Below are 23,475 nucleotides of genomic sequence, written 5' to 3' on the forward strand. Positions count from 1 at the left end.
TAATCCCATTCCTTTCCCCTCATATCTGATTACTCACAAAGCGTGTGATTGACCACCTGCAAAATAAGTTGTCTATGCTTTGACATGTGCAGATATTAGGATATCTCTCTCTGCACAGGAGTGAGTTAAGTTTAACTGGCATTATTCTCAAGTATGCAAATTCGCCCTGTCGAGTTATAAAGGAAAGTTAAAGCATTGCAAAGCTGAGAAACTTACTATGTGTGTAGTCCCGGGTCGAGGTGTGCTCTCTCTCTGTCTCGGTGCAGGAATCAATAGGTTGTTTGTGTTGTCATTTACAGCTCACCCATTAAGCCCCGGATGTAGTAATAATCAAATATTACAGATAAAAATAAAGAGCCGTCAATGACCCAGAACACGTTGCTCTTCTCTCCCCCAGCCTCACAGGCACAGCTTAGCTAACATCCTCACTAACACACAAAGGGGGCAGACATCCCATAATAATCCCCCCCTCCCACACTCACAGGACTCTGCATAGTTACCTCGCAACGGACAGACCATAATACTCAGCCTACTGCCCCCACCCCCCACCCTCCTATCCACCACGCGCACGTACGCACGTATGCCTACACTGCTGCACATGCATGCACGAGGCACATTGCATGCAAGCACTCCTTCCCCTTTTCCTATGACTAGTCCCAGCCCCCTTAGCAACCCCGTTGTCATGGTGACAACCCCCCCCCTCCTTCCCTGCCCACCTCGACAGACCATAATACTCAAGCAGTACCAGCATGCATCCCATAATATACAACTCCAAAAAAGACGTAAAAATAAAACACTCAAACACACACACACACACACACACACACACACACACACACACACACACACACACACGCACACACTCTCACACACACACACACACACACACACACACACACACACACACACACACACACACACACACACACACACACACACACACACACACACACACACACACACACACACACACACACACACACACACACACACACACACACACACACACACACACCAGTCACATGGTCTCCAGGGGAGCTCAAGTCCACTAGTGACAGACCATAATACTCACTGAGCATCCACCTGGGAATGCCAAGAAGTCAAAGAGCTTCACTTTGGTTGCTTCAAAACACAGGAAGCCTGCAGGGAGCAGAACTGGATCAAATACTTTGATGATGCCTTCAATGTTTCTCGAGGCCTTCTGATGTTATTAAAAACTGAACCACATCATGAGGATTTCACTTTATCGACAAGTCCTTTGAATGCACCGCAGGCCAACAGGTGGGACCGTCCACCACAGAAATGAGTGGCAGGTGTACATCATATAGTATCTGGATGTACTGTGCAGGTCAATGGGGAGGACATTCATTCATAAAATACAACAAATGCTGTATTCAAGTTCAGTTTGATGTAAAGGAGATTTGAGGAGTTGCTGCACATTGGAGGCATTTTGAAAAAGCTAAATATATGAATGTAAGAGTTTTAATCAGAATGAGAAATCCTTTATTTGTCGTACAGCGAGGTAACTTCCAGCATAACAACAACAAAGAGATGAGACTAACACATTAAATAAAGAGGCTAAACACGCCTTAATCAAATATGGTTTACATAATACCAGTGTATTGATGAACGTCAAAGGTGAGTTAATCCATTCATAAAACGCACAAAATGCTGCATTCAACTTCAGTTTGTAAGAATATTTGAGGTGGTGCACATTTGAGACACACTAACACAGTACATTAAATATGACTGTGCAATAAATGGGCTATTATCTTCATAATCCCAGTATCTTAATCTGCAAATGGTGAGTAAATTCATTCATAAAACCACAAAAACATGTTGCCTTCATGTTCAGTTTGTTTGAATACGATTTGAGATGCTGCACATTGCAGACGTATTAAATAAAGAGGCAAACACACTCGTAAAATAAAATAAAATGTGTGTGTGGGTCCAGAAGACAGATGACAGACAGGTTTACAATTTACCAGCACCCTGATCTGCTGTGGGGGTCGAATGCAGGTCAAAGGTGAGTAAATTCATCCATAAATCACACAAAATGTGGCCTTCAAGTTCAGTATGCATGAATAGGATGTGTGAGATGTTACATTCACTCTTGCACTATTTCTATTCGATTTGTATTTACTTGCACTATTGTATCTTTTTTATTGTGTTGCACTGTTGGAGGAGCCTGTGATCTAAGATTTGCATTAACATTTCTACACTGTAGCTATGTACACATGAGAACCGCAGTGACGCGTCCTAAAACCCGGAAGTAAGTTAGCATTTTTACCACTTCCGGTTCCTTCGAAAAAAAGCAATGCAATTTCTCCATTCGATATTGGAAAATAGCTCGAAATAAGGTCTGTGTTTGGCACAAATTGAAGAGACAGATCACGTTTTGTTCTACGACATTAAATACATCAGCAGTGACCCCACTGGTAGTGATGGCGAGATGAAGCCTTATGAAGCTTTGAAGCTTTCCAGCCAATTGGTTCGCAAAAGGGTTCATCTCACGAGGCTTCATCATGGGCTTCATTTGAACACAAACCCCCCCTGTTGGTCAAAGGGTGTAAAACAGGTATATTGGACATCTCAACAGTGTGCTCTCTCCTTTATATATACAGTCTATGGCTCTATCTCATACCGAGTTCCCAATGAGTAAAGCCTTCGAATAACTAAACAACGAACATTAAATCATATTTTCATGTTAACAATATTGTTTTTATTCCAGTTGAATGATTGTGATTGAAAAGCCTAAGGAGGCTGGTAAACATTGCAAAGAGGGATTTGTATTCCTTAATAATATTAATAAACTTAACCATGTTGGCTACACCATATCAACGAATACATTTATTAACTACATTATCTCATTTAGCTGTAGCTTTTATAAACAACAAAAAAGACGTATTGTTCAGTCGTTGAACCGCGGACCCTGCGGTCGTGAGTCAACTGCTTTCCAGCTGAGCCACAGCACACACACTGAATCTCACTGAAAACACTGCAGAATATTTATTCCTGTATTTATTCATGTTTTTATTCCTACATTTATGTATGCTTGTATCTATTTATACTTATGGCATGTTCCGACCTCTAGATATATAAGTGAGGGTCTGAGCTCTTTTAATTCCATCGTGTCACCGGGCCCGGGTACAGGAGGGGTAATATGGTTCTTATTATACATCCATGGGTATTATGAGCGTTGTGGTTCAACCGATCTGAATCGCTTCCTGAAGCAGTCACGTGGTATCGACAGGCAGCGAGGCTTCGTTTGTCATCGATGACGTCACTTGCCCAAAACGATACAAGCCTCGATACATGCTTCACAAAAAGCTTCGGGATTACTCGGCACACGCTCCGAAGCCTCGGCGCAATAAGTAACATCACTACCCACCAGGGGTGGACTGGCCATCTGGCATACCGGGCATCGTCCCGGTGGGCCGTTGACCCAATGTGGGCCGGTCCGCAATGTTTTTTTTTTCTTTTCATTTTTTTCCCTCTAAATTCCCTCCAATTGGGCCGGCCAATTGGCTACAGAGGGCTAGCAGTGTGTTGCCAGCATCGACACATATTATTGGTCTATTGTTTGTCATTGTCAATCAATCATGAGCTGATAAGCTCAGAGAGCCCTGACAGTGCTGTCAATCACAACACAAACCAGGGTGGGGCGGGACCTCATGGCATGGGTGGGAGTCGCGGGACGGGCTGCCTGCTGCTGAGCTGAAAATGGATAAGCAGAAGAAACGCCCGGGTGGTGCTGAAAAACTGCGACTTAAAAAGCTGAAGTCTCTGGAGGTGGAGGCTGCTAAATATTCTAAATTGACGGACCTATTTGATGCCGTGGTCACCGCCCCAGCAGGTGCTTCTGCGCCGGGAGACGAGCGAGTGGAGGCATACATCGTAAGTAATGTTAGCCTGGGCTGGCTAGGCTACATTTTTGAGACATGTCCAAAAAAAAAGTAGAAAACGTTTTTACATTGAATGTGATGTGACCTAATTAACTGCATAGTCCTACTTGTGACAACATATTAGCCCAGAGTTGAAGGGCTGTGAATGTTGGTAGTTGTGGTTGATTTTGTTTAAATATGCCGAATTGTGATATTATGGGTTTTTATTGTTCAGATGATTTAGCTAGGCTAGCTAAGAGCTGCTAACGTCAGCGGTTTCTTGTAGCCATAGCAACAGTAAACGTTCACATGGACCAACGAGCTGTAAGTAGAGATGAAGCTGCAGAATCAAGCTGTATTGTAAATACAGATGAGATACTTTGAATTTTAGCAAAAAATATAAGTAAACCTATAGGAAATAATTAGATTAATTTGCAATATTTGCCATTGAATTTATTGTAATCTTTCAATTCATTTATTGTTTACTGAGGTGATAACTATTTCATAATTTGTGTGTAACTTTAATTTCTTTGTATTTGTGTTACTTTTACTGTAGTTTTCAAATGGCTGTGTATAGTGCTGTCTTGAGCATTTTCAGGTATTGTCACAAAGATCTGACTTTTTTGCATTGGAAAACACTAAGTGTCATAATGAAAACATGGCAAAGCCACTAGTGTTGTTACGCTCGCGAACGTTTCGTTCAATATGAACTAATCTTTTATCTTGTACATTATTCTGTAGTTTTGAGTTATTTCCCCATCTAATGATAAATGCTTTCCCTATGTCCAGCCCAGACAGGTTCAGGGCAAGTCCAGCTGGTCAGTTCAGGGAGAGAGCCAGACCAATTCAGGCAGCCCAAAGACTGCACCACCTGAGAGGGAAAAGGCTGTAGAGAGTGAGGAGTATGTCAGCCCAAAGACAGGATCACCTGAGAGGGAAAAGGCTGGAGAGAGTGAGGAGTGTGTCAGCCCAAATACAGGATCACCTGAGAGGGAAACAGCTGTTGAGAGCTATGAGTGTGCCAGTCAAATAACAGATTTGTTTTCACAACCTGATCAGAGAAATCTCCAGTCATTTTTAAATGACCATCCTCAGCAAAAAAGTAGCAATCCAGTGGTGCAGAAAGTGTTCTGTAGCAGAGACGGCACCATTAGAAGGTGGCTGACATACTGTCCAGAGCGTCACATGCTGTATTGTTTCATCTGCATGGCATTCGGTAAGAGAACTGATAGCAGTCTGTTCATCAGTGGAATGTCAGATTGGAGGCATATACACCAGCGCACAGAGGAGCATGAGAGAAGCAGTGGACACAGAAACTGTGCTGAAGCTTACCTCTTGAAATCCGCCAGTGCTGATATCAGCAGTGTGTTTGGTGGCAGTCAGATGTCGGCGCACAGAGAGCAGGTCAGAAAGAGACGGCAGGTTTTGGAGCGCATCATAGATGTCTTCAAGGTTCTTGGGAAGAGGGGGCTTGCATACAGGAGGTCAGAAAATGAGGCAGCATATACTCTGGAAGACCACACAGTTGATCATAATAATTTCTTGGAACTCATACTTCTACTGGGGAAGTATGATTTCTGTTTAAAAGAGCACCTGGACAGCTGCATTGAGAACAGCAAAAAGTTGCATTTGTCTGGTGGCACGAGAGGCAGAGGCTCCCTTGTAACTTTACTCTCCAAAACCACAGTCAACTCAATGATAGATGCAATTCACCATCTGATTCAAGAAAACATCTCCAGTGATATCAAGAAAGCAGGAATGTTTTCAGTGCAGCTGGACACAACACAGGACATCACCTCTCAGGATCAATGCTCTATAATTATGAGGTATGTTAGTGATGTTGTTCATGAGAGGCTTGTTGCAGTGCTGAAGTGCAGTTCATCCACTGGACAGGCCTTTGTCAACATGCTGTCAGAAGTTCTGGACAAAATGGGCCTCAGCAAGACCATGTGCATTGGAAATGCGACTGATGGGGCATCAAACATGCAAGGCCAATACAAAGGATTCTCCTCACTATTGTCTGCACAATCTCCAAACCAGGTGCATGTATGGTGCTACGCACATGTACTAAATCTGGTGCTTGCAAACACAACCCAGATTGTTATTGAGAGTGGGTCCCTGTTTGCGCTCCTCAATGGCATTGCGGTATTCATCAAAGAGTCATATAAAAGGATGAATGTGTGGGAAGAGTCAGGCCGAAACAAGAGACGTAGACGCCTTGCTCCTATTGGCGAGACACGCTGGTGGGCCAAGCATGAGGCCCTGAAGAAGGTGTTTGGCTTCTTTGGAAAACCGGAAGATGGTCTGTACGTTGATGTGCTGTTGACATTATCAGCTATACAGAAACAGGCAACAGTGAAACCATGTATCCGTGTCATGGCCAGAGGATATGCAGTCATTGCTCAAGTATGAGACGATCTTGACGGCTCAAATCTTCCTCCGCATATTTGAACATACCTCTCCATTGTCTAAATACCTTCAGACGGCAGGATTGGACATCCTCTCTGCTCACAGAATGGTGGCATCGACACAGGATACGCTGAAAAGCTTGGGAAGAGATTTTGAATCTGTAAAAAAAGCAGCAGACACATTTGTCAACTGGACAAACACAGAAATCCAAGAGAGAGATGACACGGACATTGAAGTGGAGGCCACACTGCCACAAAAGAGGAGGAGGATGAAGAAAGTCTTGCCTGGAGAGATGGCTCAGGATGAGACCCTGGATGATGCAGAAAAATCCTATGAGGTGAATGTGCATAACCGGATCATGGACACAGCAATTGAAGCCATTCATAGGCGCTTTTTAACACACGGCAATCTATATGCTGACTTGGCATGTCTGGATCCCAGAAACTTCCCTCAGCTCTGCACCAGTGCTCTTCCCCAGTCTGCCCTTCAAGACTTAAGCAAGTGCTTGCAAGGATTTGACAGCAGGGCAACCAAGGAAAATATGCAGGCCGAGTTGAAAAGCTTTGCACTCCAGTGGAACAGGCTGAAGGCATCCCCATTGGCAGAGTACAAAGCAAGAACAGTAGAAGATGGATCAGGTGGTGAGGAGGACAACACAGAAGAGGTTGAGATAACTCCCATAAGCTGTTGCTCCTGCAAAGAATGCCCTCTGTGCTGCTACCAGATACTTCGCCGTTTCAACATGCTAACAGATGCATACCCTGTCCTAGGCCTTGCTTATAAATACCTGCTTACATTATCCCTCACACAGGTGGCTTGTGAGCGCACATTTTCAATTTTGAAGTTTATTAAAAACAGACTCGGAAGCACCCTCTCATCTGATAAATTGGAGGCATTTATGTTGATGGCCACAGAGAAAGACATCCTCATGTCCTTGGACTCTGACTCTGTGATAGACAGACTTGCAGAGAAGAGTGAGCTGCTTAAAAAGCTGCTCCACTGATAAGGCGAGAAATATTTAATATTATTGTTATTATCACACATCACACATTATGGATGTAGTAATTCATTATTTGTCATTTTAATGATGATTTTCAGAAGTTGTATTGTGCTTATGTGTTGATCCTTAATGCTGTGATCATGTACACTAAATTATCAATTATTCTCCATTACAGGTTGTTCTGATATATTTGAGGAGTCGTTCTCCCTCTGTTCTATATGTGGACTTGTTCTCTCATTTAGGACCACTGTTAGAATTTGGTAAGTTTATCATGTATTTTTTAATGTTGTATAAATTCATACTTCATAATTTTAAAAAAGTTTTGAAAGAAACGCACATCCCAAAAGTTTTCAACTCTAGGTGCAGGACAGAGGAAAACATTTAATTTATTTTTTCAGACTTAATAATGTATCCAATTCCCTCTCAGGTTGACCACTTGACATGTGAGAGCTTGAGGAGTTGTTCCCCCTCCGTCCATGTTCGAGGACTTGCTCTCTCTCTGCCTCCACTCTCTACCTTCACTGCACCAAAGTTTGGCTGTTGAGTCTCCTCTAGTATGGTGAGTTTATCATTTTTTATGTTTTATGAAATCATACTTAATTTGTGATGATTAGAGACTTAATAATGTATCCGATTCCCTCTCAGGTTGACCACTTGACATGTGAGAGCTTGAGGAGTTGTTCCCCCTCCGTCCATTTTCAAGGATTCGCTCCCTTACCACTTCACCACTTTTTGAGAAGTCTATGATTTGTTGAGTATGTCATGTGTCTTATAATGTTATATGAATTCATACTTGATTTGTGATGAGGAGAGACTTAATAATGTTTCCATGTCTCTTTTAGGTGGACCACCCTATATATGAGAGCCTAAGGAGTTGTTTTCCCTCTGTCCCCTTTTGAGGACCTGCTTTGTCTCCTCCATCATTCACTGGGCCACTTTTAGGTTCCTGAGCTTATTTCATGTGGTGAGAGGAATGCAATATGTGTATGTTTAAAGGTTATGTTTAAAGGTTTATGTGAAGAAACATACTATATGTGCGATAAAATGACAATTGGTAATTCATAAATATCTCTTTATATTCTCTGCTACCATTATCTCCTGTCAAACAGGTTTTCCTGACCTGCTAGAAGTTCTTCTATGATGCTTGAGTCATCCATCATATCTGAGAGCTTCGTCTTGACTTTGTGAGTTTATTATGCAACTTGTTTTGTCTCAGATTGAAACAAAAGGTTTGATTATGATTATTTCCTGGCTGAAGATTTTCATTTTGATGGTTTTAATTTCAAACATCTGCATATCTTTTAAGTTCAATTAACAGTTATGCAGGTAGGCCTTAGGGCTCTTTTGAGACTTAAGTCATCCTTCATGACAGATACATTTGTTGACTAAGTGTCACTACGTCACAAAAAGGCTACATGGCTACATATATTTGTCAGTACACAGATACTGAGTACAAGTTCTGTTTGCTGTTTCTTTCAGGTCACGAATTTGGTGAGGAGTGGAGCTGGTTGGCTGCGGACGAGGAAGTATAGAGCAATACATACTTGTGCACATACACGTATATGAGAATGCATATCTATTCAGACCTGTAACCCATGTCTTAGACTTTTCACACAGCTACAGTATATATATATATTTTTTTCCAATTCTCTATTTATGGTTTCATAATTAGTGAGTGAGTGAGTTTCAGCTCTAATGCTGCTACTGTCTGTAATATGTTTCTATTTAGATTATTTGTCAGGATATTTTTTTGTTATTATTGTCCGAGTCTGGTTTTAACTAATACTGGGCTTACACCAAAAGATTTTCACAGTCACAGACTAAAAACTGAAAGGGTAGCATAAGGGTTATTCCCGTTAGTCTCGTCCCACCCCTAGTCATGACATAACTTCTGTTGTGATTTGACACTATAATGAATAAAGATTGATTGATATAGCTGTCCATTTTAGTCCTTGAGTTCATAGTTAAGTGCTTTATTTGTTAACTGCTATCAAGGAATATGACTCTCCTTTGTAGTATGCATGAGAGAAGATGCCGCAAGTTTAGTGGACTTCTATGTAGTGTCCGCTGAAAATGTAGTGGGCTGGTCTGGACAGAAAATGCCAGGGCTGAATTTTTGTCCCAGTCCACCCCTGCTACCCACTGGTGATTTTTTAAGAGTTTACGTGTCTGAAAAACGATGGTTGTTAACATGTGGCTGAATAGGACTAGATAAGTTGTCGAGGCCGTTGTACGTCATTACACCAAACACGTAAACACTCCAGCTAAGTTTGTTTGCCCTGCTCTGCTTGAAAGCAAGTACCTGCCTCCTGCAAACTGTTAAAACAAACGCTTCAACTTGTCCCATTTTGAATCTGTAGTTTTTGTAGTTGTAGTTTGTAGTTTTGAATTTGAAAGCAGCGACCCTGCTGTAGTTCGTTTATAGCATATCGTTAGCATGATTCGAGATTTATGATTCGAAAATTATAAAAGTAGAGTAGACATGTGGGTATTATCCGGCTGAACAAAACGTGATCCGTCTCTTAAATGTGTGTCCACCACAGACCTTATTTCGAGCTATTTTCCAAAATCCTATGGAGAAATTGCATTGGTTTTTGACGAACGAACCGGAAAGAGTTTACTTCCGTGTTTTAGGACGCGTCACTGCGGTTCTCTCATCAACAAATAAATCATCCATTACAGGCCTGCTGCTGCACATTTCTCTGCTAAAATCTGGTGCTGCAGCACATTGTATCATGCACTCAATTTGTATTCAATTATTCTCTTTGTCAAAGTACCTAATAAGGGGATTATGCCTTATACACTGCAAGAGTATACAGCACTGGTACAAGGACAGAGGTTGTCATATGTAAATATTGTAAAGCCTCCTGCCCTGAGGCAAATGTTTGATTAGTGATACAATTGTCACGCCTTGACTTTGTAAAATCTTTTAAAATTTTAAAAAGGAAATAAAAGTGGTCGTTATTTGGTCATGTTTGGCCCAACAGGGTGTGTTTTGTTAAATGCTATCAAAGTAATAGAGAGGAATGTGCAACAAGTCAAAATAGGAGCGCAGGGGGAGCACTTCAAGGTAACAAATTAGTGAAATCTCTAAATACGGACTTAATGATACACAATGTCACACTCATTTAACTCTGAATTGCACGTCTTAATCATGTGTAGTAATAACAGCCAGACTGCACCACGTCTGTCTCTCTGACCGAGAAGACTGTGATCTTACACAAGATACAGCGCCTGTTCTTCATACCAGTTTCTTGATCTGAGGTCATGTGTGTGTCTCATGTGCTAAAATAATTCCTAAAAACACAGAAACTGATGGTTCTGTTTGGACAGGAAACAAGACTGCATATCTCAGACTCATCCAAGCAATAAACACAACGCTTAAAAGTTGGGTTTTTTCATTTTTTCATTAGAATCGCCTCTAAATATTCTTGGCATTTTGGCCCAATATCAACTGGCAAACATATATATAAACATACTGTCCAAAATCAAATACATTCACTAAAACACGCCTGCTGCAGCTGCACATTACTCCATTTGTTTCTTGTGCTGCTTAACTTCTGAAATATTAATAATGAAAATAACGTTTTTAGCCTACCAGAATTTTACAGTGAAAACACTTAAATGTTCAACAAGTCCTATTTGAATTGTTTGAACTCGATCAAAAGCTTAGAGTACTTGAAGGCCACGCGAGAGTCTAATCACGCTGCATACAGACTTACTGACACACTGGGGCATTCAGGCATTAAGATCTCTATTTGCAACCCCTTAATCACAGAATCTGTATTTTGGCATTAACAGTAATGTGAAAGTCCCACAAAAAAATCTGTAAATCAGTAATTAAATCTATATCTTTGATTCCCTGAAATAGTTTGGAGATAATTAACAGCTCTCACTGTCTATCATTGACACATATTATACTTTAAACCCTTATGATTGATACTCAAAGGGTCTCTTGTGCATCATTTTAAAAACTCTTAAATTCAGTTTGGTAACTCTACTCGAATCAAAAGATTTGCAACGGCTTACTGACCAAATGGAAGGCTGTTGCATGGTAAGGGTGTAATTTACGGTAGACAGTTTTACATTGAGAAAGACAGCCAAAAAGACTGTCTTCGTTTTCAACCCCCGATCCTACGGATGTATTGGACTAATGACTGGTGTCCACACTACTGCAAGAAACAATTAGTATCAAAAAACGTCTCTTATTTAAAACAATATTACTTATGTTATTAAGGTCATTCAAAGAAACATTACCTTTAGGAAAGTTACACATGATTTGCATACTGTGTAAAAAGAAAATAGATCATACACATGAGAAAATCTCTGTTTGCTGTATTTGTCTGCTTCAAAACAACTTACCCCTCTGATAGTGAGTAATACTTTTATTGTTGACCCATAGCTGATTTGATCTATCTATTACATGTTGTCTATTAAAACTGTATAGGCTGCAATGGAGTGCTTTTAACTGGGATGATCCCAATATATTTGTTCTTTTAAAAACTACAAATTTAAACAGGAACAGAAACAGATTGATTGACAAAGTTGTGAAAAATTGGAATGATGGGAAAAAGCCCCATTGTCAAATAACCAAAAACTATACCTCTGAGGTCTGGAAGAAGATGCATATGACATTTCAATTCAGATAATACATTTTACAGTAGCAACATTATTATTAATATCTTCACAGTTAAAGAGGGACTTCTAGTTCTGCACTTTGCTCCCTGGAGGCCAGAAATTCAAGCATGAAAACTTAACATTTTATACATAAGCTGTATTCATCTGGGTCTTTACTCATTCATATAGCAAAGATTTCTAGATTGTATTTCCTGCACAGCGGCTTCAGTAGATATGCTAAGAGAGGAGGGGCAGGAAACCGTCCAAATATGAGCCCAGAGGCCTTCCACTGCTTCTTTTACAACTATGGCCGCTCTGCAATATTCCCACTGTACGGTGCATACAGATCGCATAGCAACAAAGGCTATGTCTGGCCGTTGTCTGTTACTATCGCTTGAATGCCCCTCACATGTATGCGCGTGCACGTACACTCACGTGCATCGCCGTCACCAACACCTCCTCCCTCTATCCCATATGCACTGCCATTTTTCCACCTCACACACCCTCCTCCAGCCCCCCAACACCACCACCATCATCATCCCATAATATTCATGGGTCGTCCATTCCCTCTGCCCCCTCCCCCCATGTGCACACAGCTCACCGCGCACTCTGCCACCCCCCCTTCCCTGCCTGACAACACCACCGCCCGCCATCCCATAATATGCATGCACACGCACCACACACACACACACCCATACACAGCAGTGCGTGCAGCTCTTTGTTGGGAGAGATGCCAGAGCAATGTGAGCGTTCTCATGCACATGCAGTCATGTTTTTCTGCCTGCTGCCGATTATTTCATCCGCACTGCTGAGGCAGGTCGCCCTCAACTGCAGAGAAGTAACGAAGCGAAGGAAGGTGACAGTAAAAGGTGGCAGGTCACATTGCTCTCTCATAATGACCTCGGTCGGAAATAGGTTAATGAGTCACTCTGAGGCTCTGAGGCCCATCATCCATCCCAGGGTGCAGAGGTCAGTGTGGAGTCACCCCACCTCCCTGTAGACTCTCCCAAAGTCTGCTGCTGCCTCCCCTGTATATCAATCAATCAATGTTTATTTATATAGCCCAATATCACACATGTCTCAGTGGACTTTACAGTTTGCACTGAATATCAAGATGACACCCTCTGTCCTTGGACCCTCACATCGTACAAGGAAAAACTTCCAAAAACACCACACAGTTTAAAGGGGAAACATTTAAGAGGAGGAATCCCTCTCCCAGGACGGATAGACGTGCAATAGATGCCGTGTGTAAATTGAAAAGATAATGCATTTACAACATAGGTATAGTCCAAATGCATGCGTCTATAATAAGAAGATGAATCCAGGTGGATGTCAACAATCCTGTGGGAGCCATCAGAGAGATAGAGAGTCTGCTGCTGCCTCCCCCTGTAAGAGAGAGTCTGCTGCTGCCTCCACCTGTAAGAGAGAGTGTGCTGCTGCCTCCCCCTGTAAGAGAGAGTGTGCTGCTGCCTCCCCCTGTAAGAGAGAGTGTGATGCTGCCTCCCCCTTTATAGAGAGAGTCTGCTGCTGCCTCCCCCTGTATAGAGTGAACACAAGTCATCTCCATGTGTATGTCATGCTGACGCTTTAACAAGCATCTCTTTAGGCTCTGCAACCTGGCTACAGTCAATCAGTACAGGACCGTTTCAGCATGATACAATGTCCACAAAATGGGGGAAAGATAAAGATAAAAAAAAGAGGGCAAGTTATTTACGAGAGAGGGGTGAAGGGATGAGCATAACAGAGGCGCCGGACATGACAGTGGCCAGCCCATCACCATGGCGTTGCTGGGGGAGATGGCGGAAGACGTCACTTGGAGAAACAGGGGACACAAAGGAGGGAATACGACATGAGGAGGACAAAAAAAAGGAGGGAAGGGGGCCTACAAGAAACCTGTCTTTGCAGATATAGACACAGGAAAGTGTGTGTGTGTGTGTGTGTGTGTGTGTGTGTGTGTGTGTGTGTGTGTGTGTGTGTGTGTGTGTGTGTGTGTGTGTGTGTGTGTGTGTGTGTGTGTGTGTGTGTCCCCGTGATGGATGGGGTGATCAGTTACTCAGGAACTGGGTGTCAGAGGGTTCAGGTAAAACGGGCCACCAAATCCTGGACGGAGACCACAGCAAAGTTTGCAAATGTTTTCGTTCCAGTGTCGCACTGTCTCAACTGATTCAACAAAGGAGGCCTTACAGGCAGTAAATTACGTTTCATCAGGTGCGACAAGACGGTGGCACAACTTTTTTTACTTTAATGCCCTCTGGGAATAAAGAGATGTCTTTGAACTTGCAATACATCAAACAATTGCTAATTAATTCGCAATATAGCTTCTGTTTTTTTTATAAAATAAAGTGCCCCCATCCAAATCAGCCAACTTACAACTAAATATCCAGAAAATAAAATCATAGATATTACAGAACAAAACAAACACAGTATGCGCAACAGTTGTACACCAAAAATCTTAGCGGTAGGAGAGGAACAGCTAGCACTTGTGCGAAAGCTTTTTCCCATTTTGTCTCCTTTATCATTATGATTTCAATGTTGTTTATCTTAACTATCCTTAGCTATCTGGGTTATGATATACCCTACTGAGACGAAGAAGCTGAACATTACAAATAACGGAGAAAAAAAGCCATATAAACTAGCTAGCTATCTAAAAGCTAACTAGCATAATTTAGCAGAGTAGCAAAACTAGCATTCAAGTAGCGCAAGGCTAAGCGTAGTGGATTCAATATATTAATTTGATAGATATAGCCAATAGTTGAAGTTTGATCACTCCTCACAAATATCTGTTTGTGTCATAAAAGACCTTCAGTACTCTTTTACAACTCTTACAGTTAAAAGAAACACACGTTTTTACAAAATTTAAAGTCGAGCAGTAGCAAAGGACAGTGTTAGGCAACAGATTTAAAATGATAACAATGTGACGTGTCCTTTCTCGATATATATGGATACTATTCTTATATTCTTATTCTTTTAATGTTACATCACTGGCTAAATATATAGAAACAAAATGAGGGGAAACTATGAAATAAACTGCAAAACAAGTGCACTTATATAGTCTAAATGTAATGCCATGTGATTCTTAGTGCATTATGGATAACACATTGTTTAGAGCGCTTCAGGTTCCCTTCTTAACTACTAAACAAATCCATCAACATAATGTAATTTTTTTCCTGAGTTTATGTGTCACAAACCTGCTTTGTTATTCTTTACTGCTTTTCCCTAACCTCGGTGTAACACCCATCCACTTTCTCTCTATGCCCTCTTTCCCCTCCTATCTGGTGATTTATTTGCCTCAGTTCCAATATTTGTCAGCAGTGTATTTTCTTCCCCTTGTCTAAATGTCACCCCTTCTTCTGAGACAATATAGGGAGTGGGAGAGAGGGAGAACGAGAGGGCAAATGCGGGGGAGATAGAGGAAGGGGAGGTGGGGGGGGACTCGTAAAATGAGCAACAAAGTTTGGGAAAATTAAACATTAGGTGAGACACTTTTTCCCATGCATGTACACATACGTGGAAACAGAAATGCTGTGTCATAGTTCCTGGTGTGAGGATTTCTTACAGGGACTTCTAGCGGATCAATATTCCTGCAAAGTTTTTTCTAAAGGGGAAACAAAAGGCTTTAGTTTGTCTTCTCATAAAATGTTTCTAAGCAGCAAATGCACCCCATGCAGGGATTGAAAACACATGGGACAAAGACACACATATCTTTGTGATAATTATTCAAAGTGCATTATCTAAAGTGCAGAGTCAGATTTGTACGTCTCATGCCAACCTCAATACAATAGAAAGAATATTACACTCTTAATACTTACGCAGTGCAACTATTATCCCACCCAAAGCGTCCCCCTCCCCTCCCTCAGCATGACGCCTGTCCTCTCTCTCCCACCCTCATTCTCTACCTCCTTTATAACCCATCACTCCCATCTCCCTGACTCACTTATTCCTGCTGTTTCAACCTGTGGAGTGGACACATTTGTTTCCTGGAGACAAAACTCAATACTTGCTGACACAATGTTTTTGTAAAAATTGACTTTTACTAGCATTCTCAGATTTTTTTTGTTTCTGCTGAAGTTTCTACTGATATGTTCAATTAAAGTGGACATGTGGACTTATTTTTGCGTCTAAAGGATGCTTGCAGTTTGTCAAACATTCCTGTGAGCATGCTTTTGCTGTCAGCGCCAGTGCAAGGGAAGAAACTGATGAACAACTTTTACTGATTGAAATTGGGATTAAGTTTCAATTTGATCAACTTGTGAAGAACAAAAGTAGGATAACTGGATACCACAGGACTATGAACTGGTAAGAATCAGCTACTTTTGCAAAACTAAATAAATAAAATGTGTATTCTGTTGTAAAGCTGCAGAATCATGATCACAAAGTTTAGAAATCAAATATTAGTAATACAATTTTCGATGATTGAAAAGGAAAAATAGGATGATGAACTTTTGAATTTTGTCTCTAATCTGTGAATTTGTAATTTCAACAGATATGCGGGGATCATCCCCAAACTCTGTGGGAGAAACATAAAGCAACACACAGACAGATAGACGGACAGACAGACAGACAGACAGACAGACAGACAGACAGACAGACAGACAGACAGACAGACAGACAGACACACACACACAGACAGACAGACAGACAGACAGACAGACACACAGACAGACACACAGACACAGAAACAGACAGTCAGACAGACGGACAGTCTGATGCCAACTGTCTTCACTGTCAATCTCACGGCACCACTCCTCCTCCTGTTGCTATGGGCAACCCACCCCACCATGGCAACCAACTGGCTGTAAGTCTAGCGTGCGAGCGAGGAAGAGAAAGAGGGAGTTTGTTTGTCATGCTATAACTTTTAAAAGATGGTGACATGTCTCTAAATCTCTTTCAGTCGCTCCCCTCTCGTTCTTTGTCTCTCTCCTGGTGACCTTTTCTCTTTTCTCCCTCTCTGTGTCTTCTCCTTGTTTCCATCCTCTCTAAAACTCTGCCCGGTCGTTACCTCTTCATCCTTTCTGTACCCTCCTTTCACTTCTTCGTGCGCTCTTCCTCTTCCACCCCCCCTGCCTCATTATGCATCCATTTTGCCCCCCTCATGCCCAATAATTTCTTTTTCCACACCTCACCACTCCCCCTTTTTCTTGCCTCATTATGCATCCATGTTGCCCCCCTCATGCCCAATAACTCCCCTCTCTGTGCCTCAGCTCCCTGGCCAGGCTGCCCCGCTCCAGGCCCGTGTCCGGCGCGGCTCCATGTGCCCGGCTGAGGGGGCTGACCCCGGGGCAGGTGGGGGTGTGCCGGGCGCGAGGGGAGGTCATGGAGTCCGTACGCAAGGCCGCCGAGATGGTCATCGAAGAGGTAAGGTCAAAGAGTTTATCAACATATCCTCAGTATAGAATGATGCACTGATACTGATTCAAAAAGTAGGATTGTACATCACAATGTTTGCAAAATCACAACCAGGAAATCTATATGCATGTATCTAATGGTTACATGCTGTTTTACAAAGTACAAATGTATTTTCTTGTTTGTGTGTCTTTCTCGATGTTGAAAACAGAGTTGCTGTGAGGCAAGAACAAATGCAGACTTGATCTTAAAATAAAGTATTATTATACAAACAAATGATCCCGATGTCTTCCACACAGTGAGGCTTACAGTTCATTAGTTATTAGTCTTAATCTCACTGCTAACTGCTTTGTGTGTCACGGTTTAACTCTAAAGTGCCAGCACCAGTTCAGGAATCGCCGCTGGAACTGTTCCACCACCTCACGAGGGATCAACGTTTTTGGCAGAGTCATGAACCAAGGTATCTAAAAATGTAATCGAATCACCTGCTAATGAATGCATGCAACTCTCACCTGAAGACTTATTGCATCACATACCTACATTTTTAACAAAGCCTTTAGTTAGAGCTGGCATTTTATTTTTATGGTAGTTAATTTGAATGTTTTATGTATTTTTATTGTATCTTATTTTATTTATATTTGTATTCCACACACTATCTTGTCATTTTGCTGTAACTCCATCATATACAATGTGGTTGTTTGTTTGTTAATCTGTGAAAAGCCCACTGAGACAAACGTGTTTTGTGATATTTGGCTATACAAATCAAGTTTGATTTAGTTTAGTTTATTTGTTTATAGTGTCGTGGACAGTCCCCATTGATCAACTGTCACAAAAAACAGTAAATGGGGCAGCTTTAGCCAACATTGCTAATTTCCAGCTGTTGCCAGATGATAATGGACACCCTTAAAGGTCACCTATTATGCAAAATCCACTTGTTCATGTCTTTTCTACATCACCATGTAGACCTCTGTGTAAAGAGACTAAAGAGAGAAAAAAAGATTCTCTCTCTTTTTGTCCTGATCCATTTCTATAAAAACCTGTCTGAAAATGAGCTGATCAGATTTTGGACACTTTATGATGTCATAACGATGTGTTGTCTTGTGTAACCATTAGCCAATCACCAATCAAGGTAACCCCCCCCCCCTCTTATCACCTGAATCTCCTCCTAGAGCACCATTGTGTTCTTTTTAACCAAATATCTCTCAGAGGGGCGTGGGGAGGGGCTCCTTATTTTTCATCTAAAGTAACAGACAGAGAATCAGCACTTTGGAAACAGGGCTGAAACAGAGGGGATTATGGGTAATGCTGCAATGATCTGTTCGGTGTTTGGAGCCAATCAGAGACATGTTCTGTATATATCTGAGACCTATAATATATTGATGAAAAACAGAATAATAGGGGACCTTTCAAATCACAATACATCAACAGCATTTGATTTGATTTGATCACATGTGTTCTTCTGGTTGCAGGGACTCGTGAGGCGGCCTTTGTCCACGCCCTGTCCTCTGCAGCCGTGGCGGTCGCGGTGACGAGAGCCTGTACCCGGGGGGAGCTGGACCGCTGCGGCTGCGACAGGAAGGTCAGGGGGGTCAGCCCCGAAGGTGAGCTGGACCCCTTTGCATGATAATGTGACATAATGTGGGAGGCTGTGTGGCGCAGTGGACTGTGCAGGTTCAAACCCCACTGCAGTCTGCATGTGGTTGTGTCCCTGGGCAAGACACTTCACCCCAAATTGCTCTTGTGGGGATTGCCCACAGTATTGAGTCGCTTTGGATAAAAGCGTCTAACAAGTGACATGTAATGTAACTCCGTACTGTCTGACACACGTAGCAAAAAAAATGCTGCTGATTTTGATGGGTTAAACTTTGGAAAGTGTAGTGCTAATGTCCACATGCCGGACAGAGAGAGCAGATATTTTCCTATCAGCTGCTTCTGTGTGATCCAGTGGGTCTTTTTGAGCTTTAAATTCAAATGTGCGGTTGTTTCATGAAGGAATACAATGATATTACTGATTTTGGAGCGATACTGACTCAAATAGCTTGATCAGCTAATAAAATCTATGTTTATATATGTTAAATGCACATTATACTGCAGTTTTATAACCAGTTTTGACCTTTTTTTTTATTTTATTACTTTTTTAAGGTAATTAGCGGGTTTCCGAGTTTATATTTTCTTAATTTAATTTATTGTGAAGTTAGGAAAGCAATTTTTAAGTCAAGTCTAATGTTGCCTTGGGAAAAGATCCAATTCACTTTTAACCAGGCATATGGCTTATTATTTAAACATTGGCATGGGATCAGTACTCAATTTGGGCCAATAACAAAAGCCCAGGTATAAGGTTGAAAAAGGTTGGATGTGTTAATCTCTAGCTTTAAGGGTGCACATATCCAAATACTCTGTCCCACCTCAGGCTTCCAGTGGTCGGGCTGCAGTGACAACCTGTCCTACGGTGTGGCTTTCTCCCAAACATTTGTGGATGAACCAGAACGAGCCAAAGGGGTGTCAGCGGGGCGACCACTCATGAACCTCCACAACAACGAGGCAGGCAGAAAGGTTGGCGCTCACACCTCTTTGACTACATCTCAGTTACTTTCCGAGACGATTTCATCCGTGAGACTTGATCTTCTCTGCTTTTATTCCCCATCCTCTCGTCCTCAGGCCATCCTTCACAACATGCAGGTGGAGTGTAAGTGTCATGGCGTCTCCGGCTCCTGTGAGTTGAGGACCTGCTGGAAGGTGATGCCTCCTTTCAGGCGCGTCGGTGTGGTGCTCAAGGAACGCTTTGATGGAGCCACAGAGGTATCAGACTACATGTTTTAAGCTGGTAACCACATGTATAAGTCACATGAGTTGAAGTATCAAAGTTCCCAGTCTGTAACTCTCCACAAGAATAGAACAAAATAAAATACTTTTTGCGTGTGAAAGGTAGACACTTGGCATATTAAAGAGGATACATTAAAACCATAAACAATAGAACACAATACCCCATAGGAGCCAAAAGAGCCCAATGTAAATAGATATGAAATGCTGTCTGCTGAGGGAGCAATCTAGCTTTTTTTATGGATTAAGATATTTTATGGCAACAGTCCCAATAAATGTCTAATGCAAGTTTTCTTTGCACAGGGGAAGCTATACCTTTTCCCTAAAGGCAGTACATGGAAGTGGTATTTGAAGCCATGGCTGTAGTTGTCTAATCTTGCCATCCTCACCCTCTTCTCTTTAGGTCCGCCTGACTCGTATAGGATCCAGAACGGCCCTCCTCCCCCGCGACCCGCAGGTCAAACCCCCCGCTGCCAGAGACCTCCTGTACCTCACCCCCTCTCCTGATTTCTGCCACCTCGACCCCGACAACGGTATCCCTGGCACTGCTGGCAGGAGGTGTAACGGTAAGATCAACGTGAAGGGGAAACAACCAGAGATGGCAAACGTACACACATCCTTTACTCAAGTAGAAGTACAGATACTCGTGTTTAAAAATACTCTGGTGAAAGTAGAAGTACTGACTAAACTTCTTTACTCAAGTAAAAGTAAAGAGGGCTTTGAAATGTACTTCAGTAAAAAGTACCAGTAACTAGCAGCTGTTTTAAAGAGTACCTCACCTCCCTTTATATTAATAGAACAATAATGTCATTGTTAGCTAATGAATGTTTCCATGCTGAACAACGGCAACATGATAACGTTTTCATTGGTCCCTCTTCTTTAAAGACCAGGAAATGATGGATACACGGATCGTGTTCAAATCAATAGGCACGCAATGACTCTAAATAATAATGATCACGCCACCAAACACACATTCAAACTAAAGGAACCAGCCTGTTTGGAAAATGTAATTAGTAGAAAGTACAGGTATTTGTGTTCAACATGTAAGAAGTAGAAAGTACAGGTATTTGTATTCAAAATGTAAGAAGTAGAAAGTACAGGTATTTGTATTCAAAATGTAAGAAGTAGAAAGTACAAGTATTTGGGTTCAAAATGTAAGAAGTCAAAGTAAAAAGTCATCTGAAAAATAAGTAGTGGAGTAAAGTACTGATACCAGAAATATTTATTTAAAGGTGGGGTAGGTAATTTTGGAGAAACCAGCTTGAGTGCGCTAGAATTTGAAAATACGCAGCCGGAAAAAATCTGCCACTTCCTTACAGAGCCCCTCCTCCAACACACACGAACGCGCACATGACCAATGAGGGCAAGAGATAAGTTTGTGCACAGATGGAAGACTGACAGGCAGGTAGGCCATCCAGTTATTTTAGCCGGGCCGGCTCAAATGATTGGTCGTGCTTTTTACAGTACCACGGCTTCCACAGATGACATTTTTTTATGGATTTTTTGTCAAAGCACTTCAGATATTCATTGCTATCGGGATGTTAAGAGCATTCCATGGAATATAACAAAAAGTGTATCTCGAGCCGGTTTCTCAAACTTACCTACCCCACCTTTAAGTACAGTAACGAAGTGTTTGTACTCCACTACTTCCCACCTCTGGAAACAACTGAGAATGTATCAATGAAAATGAATACAGGAGAATGATGCTACTCTCTGACCAAAACAAAAAGACTAGAACATATCGGCCTCAGTTCTTAGATCCCTGCACTGGCTACCAGTAGCTTGAGTCGATTTCACATGTTTATTGCTAACTTATAAAGCATTAAAGGTCCCCTATTATAGTGTTTTTCATCAATATATTATAGGTCTCAGATATCTACAGAACATGTCTCTGATTGGCTGAAACACCAAACAGATCATTGCAGCATTACCCATAATCCCCTCTGTTTCAGCCCTGTTTCAAAAGTGCTGATTCTCTGTCTGTTGCTTTAGATGAAAATAAGGAGCCCCTCCCCACGCCCCTCTGAGAGACATTTGGTTACAAAGAACACAATGGGGCTCTAGGAGGAGATTCAGGTGATAAGGTGTGGGGGGGGGGGGGGGGGGGGGGGGGGGGATTACCTTGGTTGCTGATTGGCTAATGGTTACACAAGCCAACACATCGTTATGACATCATAAAGTGGCCAAAATCTGATCAGCTCATTTTCAGACAGGTTTTTATATAAATGGATCAGGACAAAAGAGAGAGAATCTTTTCCCCTGAAACTTTCAGAGTCTCTTCCCACAGAGGGGACACATGTTGATGTAGAAGAGACATGAAGAAGAGGGGACACATGTTGATGTAGGAGAGACATGAAGAAGAGGGGACACATGTCGATGTAGAAGAGACATGAAGAAGAGGGGACACATGTTGATGTAGGAGAGACATGAAGAAGAGGGGACACATGTCGATCTAGAAGAGACATGAAGAAGAGGGGACACATGTTGATGTAGGAGAGACATGAAGAAGAGGGGACACATGTCGATGTAGAAGAGACATGAAGAAGAGGGGACACATGTTGATGTAGAAGAGACATGAAGAAGAGGGGACACATGTTGATGTAGAAGAGACATGAAGAAGAGGGGACACATGTTGATGTAGGAGAGACATGAAGAAGAGGGGACACATGTTGATGTAGAAGAGACATGAAGAAGAGGGGACACAAGTTGATGTAGGAGAGACATGAAGAAGAGGGGACACATGTTGATGTAGAAGAGACATGAAGAAGAGGGGACACATGTTGATGTAGGAGAGACATGAAGAAGAGGGGACACATGTTGATGTAGAAGAGACATGAAGAAGAAGGGACACATGTTGATGTAGGAGAGACATGAAGTGGATTTTTTGCATAACAGATGAGCTTTAATGGAAAGCACTTTGAATTGCCTCTGTGTCTGAAAATGTGCTCTATAAATAACCGTACCTTTTGAAACACAGGGACCTCCCGCCTGGCCCCTGACGGCTGTGAGCTGGTGTGCTGCGGGCCGGGGTACAGGGCGGGCCGGGCGGAGGTGGTGCAGCGCTGCTCCTGCAAGTTCTCCTGGTGCTGCTCCGTCCGCTGCCAGCAGTGCAAGAACACCGTCACCATCCACACCTGCAGAGTCTAAAAGACCCCCGAAACACACCAAGCAGAAAAGACCCCAACACACCACCCGACAGACCAATCTGGACACAAGAAGGGATGAGGACAAGATAGACAATAGCACGCCTAACACACACCTTTAGCAACAATTATTCTAAAACTCTGGTCTTAATTGAACTCATTTTTCAACTGAAGCTGCAAAGTTAGAGTACATGTATCAAATGCATCAAATATACATACAACAGGTGTGCAGAAACAGACACTCAACAAACTGACAACG

General features: G+C 42.2%; 3 protein-coding genes across 5 annotated transcripts in view; 2 read left to right on the forward strand and 1 right to left on the reverse strand.

Moving 5' to 3' along the window:
* The window catches only part of chd4b (chromodomain helicase DNA binding protein 4b), a 70,364-nt gene extending 69,904 nt beyond the window's left edge, over positions 1 to 460 (reverse strand). Inside the window, 1 exon segment of the mRNA XM_079691485.1 lies at positions 217 to 460. The gene's annotated coding sequence lies outside the window, so the exon portion shown is untranslated.
* Positions 461 to 3,396: 2,936 nt separating this feature from the next.
* Positions 3,397 to 9,234, forward strand: LOC307046961 (uncharacterized protein). Of its 3 annotated transcripts, XM_079693635.1 has the most exons (8): positions 3,397 to 3,897; positions 4,674 to 7,300; positions 7,469 to 7,553; positions 7,721 to 7,852; positions 7,939 to 8,048; positions 8,136 to 8,257; positions 8,403 to 8,477; positions 8,773 to 9,234. In XM_079693635.1, the coding sequence occupies exons 1-2, from the start codon at positions 3,724 to 3,726 to the stop codon at positions 6,294 to 6,296; spliced, it is 1,797 nt and encodes a 598-aa protein (XP_079549761.1). In that variant the 5' UTR covers positions 3,397 to 3,723; the 3' UTR covers positions 6,297 to 7,300; positions 7,469 to 7,553; positions 7,721 to 7,852; positions 7,939 to 8,048; positions 8,136 to 8,257; positions 8,403 to 8,477; positions 8,773 to 9,234. The 3 variants fall into 3 exon arrangements, with proteins under 3 accessions (XP_079549761.1, XP_079549760.1, XP_079549762.1); XM_079693634.1 differs by having other exon boundaries at positions 4,674 to 7,553; XM_079693636.1 differs by having other exon boundaries at positions 4,674 to 7,553; positions 7,939 to 8,043.
* Positions 9,235 to 14,809: 5,575 nt separating this feature from the next.
* Positions 14,810 to 23,469, forward strand: wnt4b (wingless-type MMTV integration site family, member 4b). The gene is made up of 9 exons (XM_079694505.1): positions 14,810 to 16,206; positions 16,394 to 16,705; positions 17,112 to 17,265; positions 17,629 to 17,713; positions 18,723 to 18,854; positions 19,664 to 19,806; positions 19,912 to 20,052; positions 20,477 to 20,639; positions 23,051 to 23,469. The coding sequence occupies exons 2-9, from the start codon at positions 16,617 to 16,619 to the stop codon at positions 23,218 to 23,220; spliced, it is 1,077 nt and encodes a 358-aa protein (XP_079550631.1). The 5' UTR covers positions 14,810 to 16,206; positions 16,394 to 16,616; the 3' UTR covers positions 23,221 to 23,469.
* Positions 23,470 to 23,475: the final 6 nt, after the last annotated feature.

This window comes from Notothenia rossii (genome assembly GCF_949606895.1).
Source record: "Notothenia rossii genome assembly, chromosome: 7".
In the NCBI taxonomy this organism is placed as follows: domain Eukaryota; kingdom Metazoa; phylum Chordata; class Actinopteri; order Perciformes; family Nototheniidae; genus Notothenia; species Notothenia rossii.

Coding starts and splice junctions, on each gene's coding strand:
- LOC307046961 (XM_079693634.1), top strand. CDS start 3,724: ATGGATAAGCAGAAGAAACGCCCGGGTGGTGCTGAAAAACTGCGACTT. Junction 3,898..4,673: donor AGCGAGTGGAGGCATACATC/GTAAGTAATGTT, acceptor CCCTATGTCCAG/CCCAGACAGGTTCAGGGCAA.
- wnt4b (XM_079694505.1), top strand. CDS start 16,617: ATGCCAACTGTCTTCACTGTCAATCTCACGGCACCACTCCTCCTCCTG. Junction 17,714..18,722: donor TGGCAGAGTCATGAACCAAG/GTATCTAAAAAT, acceptor TTCTGGTTGCAG/GGACTCGTGAGGCGGCCTTT. Junction 20,640..23,050: donor TGCTGGCAGGAGGTGTAACG/GTAAGATCAACG, acceptor TTTGAAACACAG/GGACCTCCCGCCTGGCCCCT.